Below are 15,897 nucleotides of genomic sequence, written 5' to 3'. Positions count from 1 at the left end.
GGACAACTGTTCTCCCTATTGCAGACCTAGGGCCCATTTCAGTGTCAAAAGATTTCCTTCAGCCTTCTAAAAATGTAGAGGATATGCAAGAAAGTACAAATGCTTTGTCTGGGCCCTGCTTAACACACCTTCCACTAGTCGCTATTGTGCCCATCATATAACCTGGCAGGTAGGTTGCCACTGTGTACTCTCCCATTTGTTACACTGACCATTGTCAGTCTGTCTCTAGTCTGACAGGAGCGATTTCATGATAAATAAAAATCTTAGGTAACAAGTGTAATTAATTGACATTATTTTTAAAAATATGGTTTATTTGCAAAATAGCTTAATCATTAATGATGCCTTTACTTGGAAAGAGAGCCACTAAAAACCTATTTTTGGCCCAAAGAAGTAGTCTATTTTAATTTTGACCCCTACCTATTCCCAAGTTGTGCAGGTCTGCCCTGTTGGTTCCAGGTAGCTATCTCTTGCCTAGAGAAGAAATCAACTACCAATATACCTCCATACCCTTAAGAGAGATCTCATGAATGAAATCAGATATCATCTACAATGGAGCATTATAAGCCTGAAGATTGAGGAGGGAAGCTGCAGCTCCTAGAAAACTAGTCAATCAATCAGTCTACAAGCATTAAGTATCCACCTTGTAGACACTCTTCCAGGTACTTGATACAAAGGCCCTGAAGCTACTCATCTAGCTTGGGCCATAGCATATCCACATTCTCACACTCCTTGGTCTCGCATTTAAAGCTCTTCACAACCTGACCTCAACTTACATTTTTAGACTTTCTTATACATAACTTTATGGTTAGGTCAAATTGGCCTTCTGACAATTCTTCATGGATGACACCTTGTTTCCTATCTCCATGCCTTTGGCTATCTCTATACTTAGAATGCAGTCCTTCCTTTTGTGGCACAGAACTTCTAGTTTTAGACTCAGCTCAATACCACTTTCTATATGAAGTTTTTCTTCATTTCCCTAGCTGCTTAGTGCCCTCTCCACCCAAATTATCTAGTATTTATTCTGTATATACCTGTATATGTAAATGGACCTTTACGTAAAGCTATTTCCCCATGCCACACAATTTCCAAAGAATGTAACCACCTGTTTTCCTTTTGTCTTAGTATTTCCACCATGACTCACAACCCCTGGCACTAGAGTCATTTAAATGTTTGTTGATTGATTGATCTTCCAAGATCCAGAGCCATCAGTCTTTTCAGACACCAGGAATTCCAAATGACTGTCCCTCAATTGACCTTGTCTCCAGTTAGTCTGGCTTATTCCACCTGTGCCCCAGGATCTCAACTTTCACCTTTTTCCAAAGGCTCTACTAATTGCTTCAGGGTCTCCCAGACTCCTACGTTACTAATTCCCACAAACCAGAGGGGAGTGTGTAGGATTCAGGACAGAAGTTCTCCTAAACTAAATACTCCTGCATATTCCAAAAGATGAAGGAAGATATCTTAAAAAGACAGAGCAAGGATGGCAAATCCAGCGGAAGAGAAAAATAGAGTGACAGTTTAGGACATGTGACCCTGATCAAGCATGTTTCTACCCTTCCCCCAGACCCTGGAGAAGGGACAGAGGACTCAATTATTCTTTGGTTTCTCAGGCTGAAGTTGATTCCTTCAATGGGGCTTCTGTTTCTGGGGGGTTAGGGAGGAGGTGAACAAGAGGGAGACAAGCAGAGCCCTGAAGGCTGAGGCCAGTCACTAGATTGAGAGGAGGAATGTTTGGGGAAATCCCAGCCCCCCAACTACCACAACACTTGAATGCTCTCCTGACTGCAAGCAGCTGGGAGGGACACAAGAGGGCACAGATGCCACTGTCCCACACAGAGCCTCGGGTGGGGCAGGAGCTTCTAAGCCAAGAATTTCCAACGCAGCTGGTTAGAGTTGGGCCAATGTTGCTTCTTCCTCAAAGGATTCCTGCTATGAGAACTAAGATCTATAATTCCAATTCCCATATTACTTCTTCCTCAACCTGGGGTTAGGTTCTAATTTACCTACAATTTACCTACCTGTCCTTGCAGCAGCAGGGCCCAGGACAGGAAATCCTTCTAATTCAACATTTATTAATAAAAATGTCTGCTGTGTGTAAGGCACTTGGGAAAGGGACTGAGGTTATAAAGGTGAAGGATAAAATCCAGACCGAGCTGTAATAAGAAATGACTTTCATCAGGGGAAGCTAGGCTAGACCAGGGATGGATTCATGGAAGAGAAGGCACCTAAACTGTGGCCGTGAAAGGAACATAGTTTCAACAAAGATGCAGAGGGGTATATTCCTGGGCATACATGGAATGGCCTATATAAATGTATGGCAGTGGGAAAAGGTTATAATTAATTGACTAGAATAAAAAGTACATGAAGGGGAGTAGACTGAAATAAGGCTGGAAAGATTAAGTTAGAGCCATTTTGTCAAGTGTCTTTAAAAAAGTCAGGCTAACCCTTTGACCCAGCAATATCGCTACTAGGACTATATCCCCAAGAGATCATAAAAATGGGAAAGGGTCCCACATGTACAAAAATATTTATAGCAGCACTCTATGTAGTTGCCAAAAACTGGAAGTCAAGGGGATGTCCATCAATTGGGGAATGGCTGAATAAATTATGGTATATGAATGTAATGGAGTACTATTGTGCCATAAGAAATGATGAACAAGAAGACTTCAGAGAGGCCTGGAAGGACTTATATGACCTGATGCTGAGTGAAAGGAGCAGAACCAGGAGAACTTTATGCACAGCAACAACCACAGTGTGTGAGAGTTTTTTCTGGTAGACTTAGATTTTTGTAATAACACAAGAACTTCTTACCAAAAAAAAAAAAAAAAATCCCAATGGAGGATCTCAAGGCAAAATGCCTGCCACACTCAGAGAGAGAAATATGGAAGTAACTCACATATTGTAGCAGATCATGTTTGTGTATGTGTATGTGTTTGTGTATCATGTTCTGATTTGTTATACGATTTCTTTCATTTATCTTAGTCTGACTACACAGCATGACTATAGTGAAAATATACTCAATAGGAAAGTATATGTAGAATCTATACAGAATTGTATGCAGTTGTGGGGAGGGAGGGGGGTAGTGGGGAGTAGGTGGGGAGGGATAAAATCGCAATTGTATGGCAGTGATTGTTAAACATTACAAAATAAAAAAAAAAAAAGAGAAAAAAAAAAAGTCAGGCTAAAGATTGTATATCTCACTTCATAGGAAGCCACTGAGAGTTCTTGAGCAGGACAGTGACACAGCCAGACCTATGTATTAGGAGATTATTTTGGCAGCTGTGTGGAAGAGGGACTAAGTGAAAAAAGAATGGAGGTGGGGAGACCAACTAGGAGGCTATTAAAACTGCAATATGGAAGCTGAGAGGTAATAAGGGACTGAAGGAGAGCTGATAATGAAAGAAGCTCTCTTCTTCATTAATTTCTTCTTGATAGCTACATGAGATGCTGAGAAGACAGAACACACTGGATATAAGGGGTGAGGGAAAGGCAGAATTGGAGATTACTTCAAGGTTTCAAGCCTGGATAACTACAGAAATAACAAAATAGAAGGAGTTAGGAGGGGTTAGGATTAAAAAATAGGGTTAGGAGACGGTACAATTTGGGATAAGATAATGGGGAGAAGATGAATTGAATTTTAAACATGCTGAGTTTGAGGTACCAGTGGAAATATACAGTTAGGCAGTTGGAAGTGTGGGATTGAATCTTAGGGGAGCGATTGGGGCTGTACATGTAAACTTACAAGTTAATCAGGTAACACCTGAAGTCAAATTTGCTAAGGACAGAGCTTCTGGGATATAGTCATACTGAAGGCGTAGCAAAAAGATGAGCCAGTGAAGGAAGACAAGGTAAAAGAAAGGTCAGACAGGAGACCCAAAAGATCAGTGTCATGGAAGCAGAGTGAAAAGAAAATAAAAAAGAAAGGGGTGGTCAACAGTGCCAATAGCTAAAGAAAAGTCAAGAAGGTTCAAAAGTCTATTGAATTGGCAAACAAGGCTAGGGAAAAACAACACCTTGCTCCTTTCCCCAGGCTCCAATCTACCGCTATTTTCAGTCTTCCCCTCTTTATCATCAGTCTAGAGCCCAATTCCTTCACAGTCTAATGTCTCTAAGAGTCCGGAGCCAATATTATTGTATAGTAAGAAAAAATGAATAAGAGGGTCAGAAAACATGAGGGAAATTCAATCGAGTTTCTGAAAAACCAAGAAAGGTTCCAGAAAACACATGAAACATACTTCGCTTCTCAAACCAAAGAGACAGGAACTAGTAGGACAGAATATTACACACATTGTTAGATGTGGTCAGTGTCAGATGTTTTTACCTAACTGTTTTGTTTCGTCGTAAGAGAAGATTCAAATTGGGGTGGAAGGGGCACTGAAATGATTATGATGTAAAGACAAAAAGTGTCAATAAAATATATTAAGAAACAGAAATAAAAGAGAACACAAAACCTTTTTTAGTTTTTAACTTCCATCCCATATACAGCTTCTCCAAGAGAATATGAAAATGTGTGTGTGAGTGTGTGTGCGTGTGCATGTGTGTGAAGGGTTTGGGACTTTAGTCATGATGAAATGGAGAGTCGTTTTCTTCCTGTCCTTTGGGAGGGTCAAAGATGACCCCAGGATTTCTACAACATAATATGTTACAGCACTGAGAATGTAAAAGTACATCACGGAAGGGTGGTGGATAAGCTTTATGGTCCACTGAGTACTAAAATGGTTGAGTACAAAGTAGCCTTTTCTAAAAGACCTGTTCCCCAGTCCCTTCTTATGCTAAGTCCACCTCTGGATCTCCTCCTATCTTCTCTCTCTCTTTTCTTTCCCTGCTAACTCTGCTCTTTATAAGAATGTACCAGTCCCTGGAGCAAGTAAGCTACTAATATTAGTGAGAGGTAAGGAGTCATAGCCTGACACTGGTTCTGTCCTGTGTCCCTGAAAAGAACTTTTAGTCATCTTGCCATCAGGGAATCCATCTCTTTTACTCTGGCATGTGTTCAAATATTTGAAAGGTGGCCACATGAAGGAAGGATCAGATGTGTATTTGGCTCCAGAGGCCAGAACCGAAAGCAATGAATGGAAGCTGTAAAGGGGCAAATTCAAGCTTGATACAGGCAAAACTTGCTAACACCAGAGCTGTCTCCAAATAGAAGGAGCAGCTCAGAGGGGCTGTGGGCTCCCCTTCTTGGCGGACTTCAACCAGAGGCTATCTGACCTCTTGGACAGCTAGATGGCTCCTGAGGACTTTCCTACCTCTCAGATTCTGTAATGGATTCTGTGAGTCCTTCTGTGGCCTTCTCTGCATGCTCCTTCTACTACTCACCCTCTGTCTACCTTTTCCAGTCTACTCTCCTCACACCCCAACTCCTTTTCAAATTCTTGATTTGAAATGTATGTTTTCCTGCCAAGTGAAACCAAACAGGGCCTTTCTAAGCTCTTATGATTCTTCCAGCATTCCTGCCAGGGGTGAGCTGAGGCTACCACCCACCCACCTCATGACTCAGAGTTACTTTGCAAAACCTCGGAGGGACCTCAGGGGGTAACCATGGAATGACAGCCTGTTGGTCCTCCATTTTTGATTCCACCAATCTTCTTTTTTCTCTACTTCTTTTTCCCTTCCAAATCAATGCTTCTCTGGCAAGAGAAGTTCTCGATCAGCAGGCTCCAAGCCTAAAACAAACTAGGCATCTCTAATTTTGTCTCACCTCCCCAAATGCCCTCCAGCCAGTAGAAAAACAAAAGTAAGACCCAGAGGCTAGTTTTCCCATTCTAGACAACAGTGTGAGAAATCTTTCCATTCTGGCTCGCAGTTTGGGGACGATACTGGAAAAAAAGACTCAGGGACTGGGCTTCAAAGGTCAGTCCCCAAACCCTGTTTCCTCTAGACTCAGAAGAGCATAATGGAGGTTTGTGGTTCCTAGGGAAGGAGCAAAATTGAGATTCAACAAGGAATGGGAAAGAGGCAACGAACTGGAGCACTTCCGAGTAAGGCTATCTGGCAGGAAGGAGCAATTTTCCCATGTCTCCTTGCCTATGGGAGCCTGGCCACATGGTGCCCTGACTTACGGCTGGCAGAGCTTGACTAGGTCCTGGTCCGTGGTGCCTGGTTGCAGCCCTCGGATGTAGAGATTGGTTTTGCTCAGCTGGTCACCTCCACCACCCCCACCGCTGCCACTGATGTTGTTGCTGCTTGGACTAGGTGGTGCCATCTGATGAGCCACGGACACATAAGGCTGTGGGGAGACACAAAGCACAGAGTATTAGAAATGTTATGCTGGCAGAGGCTGGGGGTGTTACTCGGGGTAGCTGGAGCCTAGTCCCCAGGAAAGGTGATCTTGAATTTCAGTAGAAACTGTAACTCCAGGAATCAACAGGAAAGAAAAACCTAGAGGTATTCTCTATTAAGAGGGAAAAAAAGAACAACTGCTCTACTGCTTCTTACTGTTGCTAGGAGGATAAAATAAGGCATAAGAATTTTTCTTCAACTGTAAAAAAATACTACTTCTAAAACCTACTTCACAGGGCTGTTATGAGTAAAGAGCTTTATAAATAAATAAATATATGTGTATATGTATATATGTGTGTGTATATATATGTATGTATAAAAATATGTGTTATATAAATGTGAATTATTATCACTGGTTTTTTTTATTTTTTTTTTATTTTTTAATGTTTAACAATCACTGCCATACAATTGAGATTTTATCCCCCCCACACCTACCCCTCACTACCCCCCTCCCTCCCCACGACTGCATACAATTCTGTATAGGTTCTACATATACTTTCCTATTGAGTACATTTTCACTATAGTCATGCTATGTAGTCGGACTAAAATAAATGGAAGAAATCATATAACAAATCAGAACGTGATACACAAAAACACACACATACACAAACATGATCTGCTACATTTTGCGAATGACTTCCATATTTCTTTCTCTGAGTGTGGAAGGCATTTTGCCTTGAGAACCACCATTGGGATTTTTTTTTTTTATAAGAAGTTCTTGCGTTATTACAAAATTCCAAGTCTACCAGAAAAACCTCTTGCACACTGTGGTCGTTGCTGTGCACAAAGTTCTCCTGGTTCTGCTCCTTTCACTCAGCATCAGGTCATATAAGTCCTTCCAGGCCTCTCTGAAGTCTTCTTGTTCATCATTTCTTATGGCACAATAGTACTCCATTACATTCATATACCATAATTTATTCAGCCATTCCCCAATTGATGGACATCCCCTTGACTTCCAGTTTTTGGCAACTACAAAGAGTGCTGCTATAAATATTTTTGTACATGTGGGACCCTTTCCCATTTTTATGATCTCTTGGGGATACAGTCCTAGTAGCGATATTGCTGGGTCAAAGGGTATGCACATTTTTGTAGCCCTTTGGGCATAGTTCCAAATTGCTCTCCAGAATGGTTGGATGCGCTCGCAGCTCCACCAACAATGAATTAGTGTTCCAACTCTCCCACATCCTCTCCAGCATTTATCATTTTCTTGTTCTGTCATGTTTGCCAATCTTATAGGTGTGATGTGGTATCTCAGAGTTGTTTTGATTTGCATCTCTCTAATCAATAGTGATTTAGAGCATTTTTTCATATGATTATAGATATCTTTAATTTCTTCCTCTGAAAATTGCCTGTTCATATCCTTTGACCATTTATCAATTGGGGAATGACTTGTTATCACTGTTATAAAAGATTTTGGAAAAGATACTTTGCATTGAACACTGATACTAAAGGGAGAGGACTAATGTCTACTTTATAAGCTAACTGCATTTGTTGTGAAAACAAACTAATTTTTTCAGCCCAGAAAACAAAAGGAGAGAATGGATAGGATATAAATCTGTAAAATCATAAAAAGCATTAACAGTTTGAATATGGCTTTGTTAACCAAATCTAAAATATTAGAATTAGGAGGCATCTATACGCTTAAAGCTTAACAAATGAAGAGATGTAATTGTTTATAGCACTAGCAGTAGATGTATTTGATCTGTTACCCCCAAGGGGCAGTGCTAGGTGCAAAAAAGGCTTTGATAAACTCACAGATAATAGAGTGATATAACATTAAAAGAAACTAAGACTTGAAAGGTACATTCCTAACCTTTAACCGATGACCTCACGAAGTTCAGTCACAAAACCTGGTGTTATAACTAGAGACAAAATTTATAGCAAGCCTTATATCTTCCTTCTCAAGATTTTATTACATATACTTAGATTTCAGGGGATATCATTTGACCAACCATACAGTATAAATGATTCTGTGCAATTTAACACTATTATATGACTACATGACACTTCTATTGTTGCTGAGAGTACTTAAAGACATTAATCCCAATTCAGTGGTATTCCCAACATTAGACAGTTTTTATATCCATTTTATGAAGGATGTTCATTCATGAATTCATGTGATTTAGAGCTGAAAAGAAGCTTAGTGATCAACTATCCCAACTTCTTCATTTTATAGAAGAGGAAACAGCAGCAGAGTTGGAAGGTTGAGGAAAAAGAGAACTTGCCAAGGTCACATAGGCTGGGAAGTAGCAAAGCTGGGATTCGAGCTCAGATATTTGATATAAACCTATAAAACCTTCTTTTCACTAAAATTTGAGTGTAAGCACAAAGCAGGAATTCCCTGATCACCTTAAAGACTGGGACAGGGAGCCTGATTTATCAGGGATTAGTATTTCTTTGGCCACTTCAATTCAACCAATATATTTTATTAAGTATACTGTGTGTATGGCATTGTATTAGGCATTGGGGACAGACACAAAGATAAGAAAGGACACTGTCTGTCCTCAAGGATCTTATAGTTTAATAAATATGTAATGAGCATAATGATGACTAAAAAAAGAGATCCAGATGAAGTGCTAGAAGAAAATTTGAAAAGAATGGGATCTCTTTTTTTTAAAGGGGGGAAGAGTAGGGAGTGAGATCAAGAAAAGAAAAAAGATGGCGCCTCTGATAGGTCTTGAAGTAAGAGAAGGATCTCAGCAGCACTGATGGGAAAGCATTCCAGACATGGAGGATGACCTATTTGAATAGACTAAGGTAGGAGTTAGCAGAACAAGATTGAGAAACTGGTAGGTCCAGTTTGGCCAGAACACAGAGTGAGCAAAGTAAGACAGTATGAAATAAGGCTGGAAAAGCACTATGAGGCCAAATCAAGGAGAAACTTCAATGCCAGTCATACAAGTTTGCACTTCATGAGGAGCCACTGAAGGCTTTTAAGCAGGGCAGTGACATAAGCAGACCTGCGTATTAAATGTATATAAGGAAGCCAAGGATACCCCTGCCCACACATTACTCTGTTGTTCTCATATTTTGGCAAAGAAGAAAGAAGATCCATCACCACATTGTGGGATGATCGGAAAGTTTCTGTGGCTCCAGCAACACCCCCGATCTCTGTCTCTGTCTCTCTCCCTCTCTGTCTCTCTCCCTCTCTGTTTCTGTCTCTCTCTCTCTCTCTCTCTCTCTCTCTTTCTCTCTGTCTCTGTCTCTGTCTCTGTCTCTGTCTCATCATGCCTGTCTCTCTTTTCCCTGGCCCTAAGATTAGGATTTCCCAGATATAGGGCCCTATGTTCCAGAGAGATATTTATTACTTCTCAGTGACGACAGTGAAAGTCACATGATGCAGCCAACAAGGGCAGGGGCAAAGTGAATGTTTGCAGCTTTATGACAAACAGCATAACAGTCACTCACACACACACCTCTCTGGGTAGGCCCTAGAAATGGGCGTTGATATGATTATTCTAGCCACCCTAACTGAATACCAATTTAATCTTTCTAACTAACGTACTAACTATACTCTTCACAATAGTCTTATCCTTTTAACAGCATAAATAGTCTTATCCTTTTACAGCATAAATCTAGTAGGGCTAGCCTCAATTTTTACTCACATCAGTATTTTATCATTCAATTTGAAACAGGAAGAGGTCAGAGAAAGCCTCCACAAAGACTCATAGCTGCTGCTGTTCAGTCACGTCCAACTCTTTGTGACCCTTTTTGGGGTTTTCTTTGCAAGGACACTGGAATGATTTGTCATTTCCTTCTCCAGCTCTTTATAGATAAGGAAACTGAGGCAGACAGGGTTAAGTCCTTGCCCAGGGTCACATAGCTAGTAAACGTCTGAGGTCAGATTTGATCTAATAAAGATGAGTCTTCCTGACTTAAAGCCCAGTGCTTTATCCACTGCACCACCTAGCTGTTCCAAAGATTTATAACCTATATTCTAGTCAGAACAATAGAATTCCAAAGATTATTTCAGATTATTCAGTGAAGCTATATCCCAGCTAGGTGATGCTGAACCCAGAGTCAGAAAGAGTCTTCTTCCTGAGTTCAAATCTGGCCTCAGATATTTAACACCTATGTGACCCTGGACAAGTCACTTAATCCTGTCAGCCTCAGTTTCCTCATCTGTAAAACAAGCTAGAAAAGGAAATGACAAATCACTCCAGTATCCTTCAAGAAAACTCCAAAATGGGTCACGCAGAATCAGACACAACTGAAAGATGACTCAACAACAACTCAATCCCTCCTCTTCCATCCCAGGGGAGTCACGACTATAGATCAATTGGGAAGCTGAGCAACTAGAGCTGAGAAAAAATATATTTAAGTATACTCATACCCTTCACAGTAGGGACTATTTCTCAAATGGCAGAACTTTCAGAACAAACACAAGATGGTCAAGGTAGAAGAAAGCAAATTGGGGTAATAATAATGCTAACAAAAACAAATATTATAATAATGACAGCTAACATTTATATAGGACTTACTATGTGACAGGCATTGTGCTAAAAAAAAAACCTGGGAAGTAGGTGCTATTATTTCCCCCATTTTACAGTTGAGGAAACTGAGGCACATAAAAGACTTAAATGACTTGTCCATGGTCACACATCTAAATAAGTGTTTGAGACCAGATCTGAACTCAAGTCTTCCTGGGTCACTTAACTGCCTCAAGAAACTAATCTGTTATCCAGACTTAAACTTCAGTTTCGACACTGTGAGCTTTAGCTACATTCCAAAAGTCAGACTTTATGAAGAGTAGCCTTAGTGTAAAGCCAGAAAGAGTGCTGAGAAGAATAGATATGGCCCAGAAATGAAGGTATCATTCTATCGCTGTTCCCAAGAGCTTTCTAAAACTGTAGTATAACAGGGGCTTGAACAGTAAAGAGAAAAGACACCCTCACTGCAGGAAGAAAGGAAGAAATTACTCCTCCACTGAAGAGAGTGCCTCTAATAGAGTTTCTGGTTTCCCAAGGGTTCAGTAAGACAGAGACTCTCTAAACTGTTAACCCATGTATACCAGAATGTGGCAGCATGACATAGTGCCTGGGCCAGAATCTTGTTTCTGGTACTTCCTGGCTCTGGGACCACAGACAAGTATCACTGATCCTTTCTGAACTTCTTTTCCATCTTCTGCAATGTTGGAATGATTATCTCTGTAGTACACACCTCAAAGGATTGTTATAAGGATCAAACGATGTATGTGAAATGCTTTGCAAACCTTCCAATACCACAGAGACATTAGCCACTACTACTATGAGAGAAAAAAGGAGTCAGGGGTTTTTTCTTCCTAAAGGAAAGAAAAAAGAGAGACTATTATTCCTCACATGTCCTGCATTTTTGTCCCTTTCTCAGATTTCCTAGCCTTCCATACTCTAATGCTAATTGTGGCTGTTAGTTTTTTAAAGACTCATCAAAACTTTCCTCTATCCAAACTCACTGAGGAGGGAAGACCAGAGCAGCACAGTGAAAACCATTTACAAAATCAAATTGTAACTGGCCAGAAGAGTTATATGAAACTCTTTAAGGTCACTTCCAACTCTGAAATTTTATTAATTTAAACTGCCACCTTTACTCTGAAGGTATCAATTTGAGTATTTTGTACTCTTACCATTCTTATGCTCTGCTGATTCACTGACAAGGTTACTAAGGGACCACCAGCTCTAGCACAACTTTCTCTTCACACACATTATTGTTGGCCTCAGCTACAGGCTACAGCGGCCAAGACATCCTGCAGCGACATACTATACAGCACCACAGGCTTGGTTCTCAGATCAACACCAATTTTATTGCAAAAAAGTGGTTAGGAGTTATTCTCAGTTACCAACCTTGTCAGTGAACTAGCAGAGCATAAAAACAGTGGGTTAGTGGTAATTACAGGTAACTCCATACCAAAAATTTGTATTCTGTCTTTGATTTAAAGAGCTCAAATCCTGTGATCCTTTGAATCAGAGGGACTGATTATCTTTGATCAGAAGTTCTTAATCTAAGGGTCTTAACCTGGGGAATTAAAAAAATTTTTTTTTTTTTTTGCTAACTATACTTCAACATCACTGGCTTCTTTTGTAATGCCATGCTCTTTATTTTATGCATTTAAAAACATTCTTTTGACGTAGGCCTCACCAGACTGCCAAAGGGATTTGCAGCACAAAAAAGTTCAAGAATCCCTGCTTTAAATGAATCCTCCTCTCCACCTCCAACCTCCTTAGACTTCATGGTTTCTTAGTTCTGTACCTTGAGGGTTCCTTGGTAACATAATGTCAAAGTCCATTACTACCATATGGAATAGAAACAGGTAATTATTCTGTTGTTCATGTGAGACCTATTTGTATACAAACTGATAGATCCCCAGGATGGTGTCTCTCCCTCTGCCTCCCTCCTGAATCCCCAAATCAAGGCTGCTAGGCCCTGGCTTGCTTGCTCTATCAGTGGAGGTGTCCTTCTAGAGAACAGCAAAGTTTTGCCCACACAGGCCTGAACTTGCCGGGTTCCTCATGTAGCCTTCCAAGGAAACAACAGTATGCTAGTTTTTCAATCAGTGTAGGAGACCCTTTCCCTCTCACCTCATCGTCCCAACTCCCATTCCACATCTGCTTTTAATGAACTTGTATTTTTTTAAAAAATCTCAAATACAAGTTCCATTAGCAGTCTTCCAGTCACTAGCCCTGAGGCCATTTCTGTTAACTTCTCACCTTCAGGAATCACAACTGAAATTTCACCATCTCTCACAGTTAGTCAAATAGCCAATAAGGATTTATTAAGTACCTACTATGTGCCAGGTATAGTGCTAAGTGGATAAGTGCTAGGGATACAAAGAAAGGTCCAAGACAGTCCCTGCCCTCAAGGAGCTCTGTCTAATTGAGGATATTCAAGATAATCATCAAAGGGAAGGCACTAGCAACACGGGAATCAGTTAAGTCTTCTTGCAGAGAGAACGTGGGATTGTAGCTGGGACCTGAAGGAACTCTGGGAAGCCAAGAGGAAGAGATGACCTATTAATAGCTTGTATCCTCTGTGTACAATCATTGCCATATAAAAAAGTTTTACTACTTTCTATTCAATAAGTCAAATTTGGGAGAAGTTCAATATCATCCCTTGCCTCCCATCCTCCCATCATCTCTTCCCTAGTTCTGACCAGGTCACTGACCCTTAGGGACCTAAGGAGCTGTGTCAGTTCTAGCTCATGCCTTTGTTCTAATTGAGCTCAAACTGGGCAAGCCCCAGGAACACCTTCATGGTGCTATATGGTGCACCTCCTCCCCAAAGAGCCTTCTGACTCTTAACTTTCCCATCCACCTCCTACAAATCTGGCCTTTCAGCACTGCAGAGGCTTCTTGATTTCCAAGTACATAGCTGCAACTTAGGCCATCTTGTGACTTTTAAGTCTATCCCTGAAGCCCCTTGAAGCCCATGAAGAGGCCAGATCTGAACTCCCCTCAAAGAAGTGAGATGCACTGATGAAAGTGACAGAAGAAACTGAGTCTATCCCTATATTATGGGCTGGTGGGGGAAAAGGAATCATTCCTGAAATGTTCAATCCAGCTCTTCTAACCTGCATCAAATTTGTTTTTTTCACAAAGAAATGATATTGTTTTGGGAATATCACCCTGAAACAGCAAACTGTCCTCAAAATTGTCTGCTGCAGCTTATGAAATTTAACATACACACACATACACACCCCACTCTACCCCCTCCATACAGTGATGTTACTGAGTTTTTGGCTCAGTACTGGAACAGAAGACCGCTCAGGGCATTATAACAGACATTTAAACTAAAAGAGGCCAGCAGGAGAAAGACTTCATTTTCCACTCCCAGCTACACATTAATTCTGGGACAGTTTCACAGAATGGGACATAGAGGGAGGAGGAATTTGACTCCCATCTAACCCCAAGGGGGTGGAAAATCAAACTCCCTTTTTCCAGTAGCAGGAACTTCATATCCCGCTGACTCACAGAAAGTCAAAAGGCAGGAAAGGTTCGGCTTCTCTTCCCACTCTTTGGAAGAGACCATCACGGTGCTGATGGAACTACTGTCTCTCACCTAATCACAGACTCAGTTTTTCCCTATTCTTCTTCTGATTTGATTTGGTAGCCTATGAACACCTAAGTACAGCACAAATGACATTTTAATAAAAGACCTTGCTTCCAAAAAATGAGTCTCATTTACTCAAATTTTGTAAACACACCCTCAGTATTGGCGACATGGAGGTCTTCCAGTTGGCGAGTAACCATCACATAAACACTAATTTGCTAAATGTACATAATTTTAATAAAACAGAATAATGTTTACTTATAGATGATGAATCCCTTGCTTATTCACAATCAATCCCCCAGATGGCGACAGACTAGCATGTTACTAAGGCTCCCAATGTCTTTTGGTGCCTGGCTCTCCAGCTTATAGACAAATTTTCAGATTTGTATGATTTCGGGCAAGTCAATATATAACTCTGTGCCTCAATTTTCTCATCTGTAAAATAGAAATATGAAATCAGATGATCCCTAAGATCCTTTCCAGGCAGCGAGGTGATGCAGTGAATACAGTGTCTGGCCTGGAGTCAGGAAGACTCATCTTCCTGAGATTAAATCCAGTCTCAGACACTTACTAGTTGTGTGACCCTGGGTAAGTCACTTAATTCTATTAGCCTCAGTTTCCTCATCTGTAAAATGAGCTGAACAAGGAAATGGCACAATACTCCAGTACGTTAGCTAAGAAAACCACAAATGAGGTCATGAAAAGTTGGACACTACTGAAAAACAACAAGGTTCTTTCAAGCCCTAAATCTCTGAATCTCAAATAGACTAGTAATCTCATCAATGTAAATATTCTAACAATGCAAAGCACAGGCAATCTGCATCATCCACACCTGCCCAATTTGAAGGACTCTTCTCTATTCTCAGCAAATGTACGATAGGCCTTCCTTGAGTCACCCCAACAATGTGTAGAAGCAATATATGTATGTGTTAACTCTTGCTCCTGACGTGTAACTAGCACATCATCTACTGTGTGCAGATTATTTTAAGTCAGAGCACTTCCTGGGTTCTCTTTCTTAAAGTCATAGGGTTAATATACTCACTCACCTTTTGTAGCAAAGAAAATCTTCAGATGCTACCACAAGGTAGCCTGACCTGGCAAAGGTTTAAAAAGAAGCACCTATACACATTCCATCTATGGGTTTGGATTTTAGTATCAAAATATAGCTTTCCTTAGAAAGGTTATGTCAACTTTATAAGGAAAGTTATACTCCAGATTTCTAAGGAAGCTATAAGATTAATATGTTGTCCTGGATCTCAAATATAAATATGAACCCAAAATATATCCAGGACAAAAAAAAATTTCCTTCTGCCCTAAAACTCACTACAAATACTTTCATTCACCACAACTTCCTCTGTAGCACTTATTTTGCTACTAGACTGGGCTTTAAATGATGAATCTCTTCACTTTTTAGCTAGTCTCTCTTGGACCAAGCAAATCTGGCATCAGGTCCCTAACTCCCCCTTCCTTTAATAAACAAACAAGCTCCCATAATTGCTTCTTCTCCTTTTCCTTGAATATCAATGCTATCCACAAATCTTCCAGGGATAAGTACCAGGTGGAATTCAAAATGTCCCTGATGAATTTGCTCAG

At 40.6% G+C, this 15,897-nt stretch overlaps 1 protein-coding gene across 9 annotated transcripts in view; it reads right to left on the bottom strand.

Annotated features, from left to right (window-relative positions):
• Positions 1-15,897, bottom strand: part of RBMS2 (RNA binding motif single stranded interacting protein 2) — a 94,441-nt gene that overhangs the window by 12,559 nt on the left and 65,985 nt on the right. For all 9 annotated transcript variants that reach the window (XM_072655079.1, XM_072655081.1, XM_072655083.1 and 6 more), the window contains one exon: positions 6,063-6,229. In XM_072655079.1, the coding sequence (XP_072511180.1) occupies positions 6,063-6,229 (167 nt within the window). The remainder of the gene's footprint in view (positions 1-6,062; positions 6,230-15,897) is intronic.

This window comes from Notamacropus eugenii, chromosome 3 (assembly GCF_028372415.1).
Source record: "Notamacropus eugenii isolate mMacEug1 chromosome 3, mMacEug1.pri_v2, whole genome shotgun sequence".
In the NCBI taxonomy this organism is placed as follows: Eukaryota; Metazoa; Chordata; class Mammalia; order Diprotodontia; family Macropodidae; genus Notamacropus; species Notamacropus eugenii.
The sequence above is the reverse complement of the archived record's forward strand: the minus strand, read 5'-3'. Positions and strand labels throughout refer to the sequence as shown.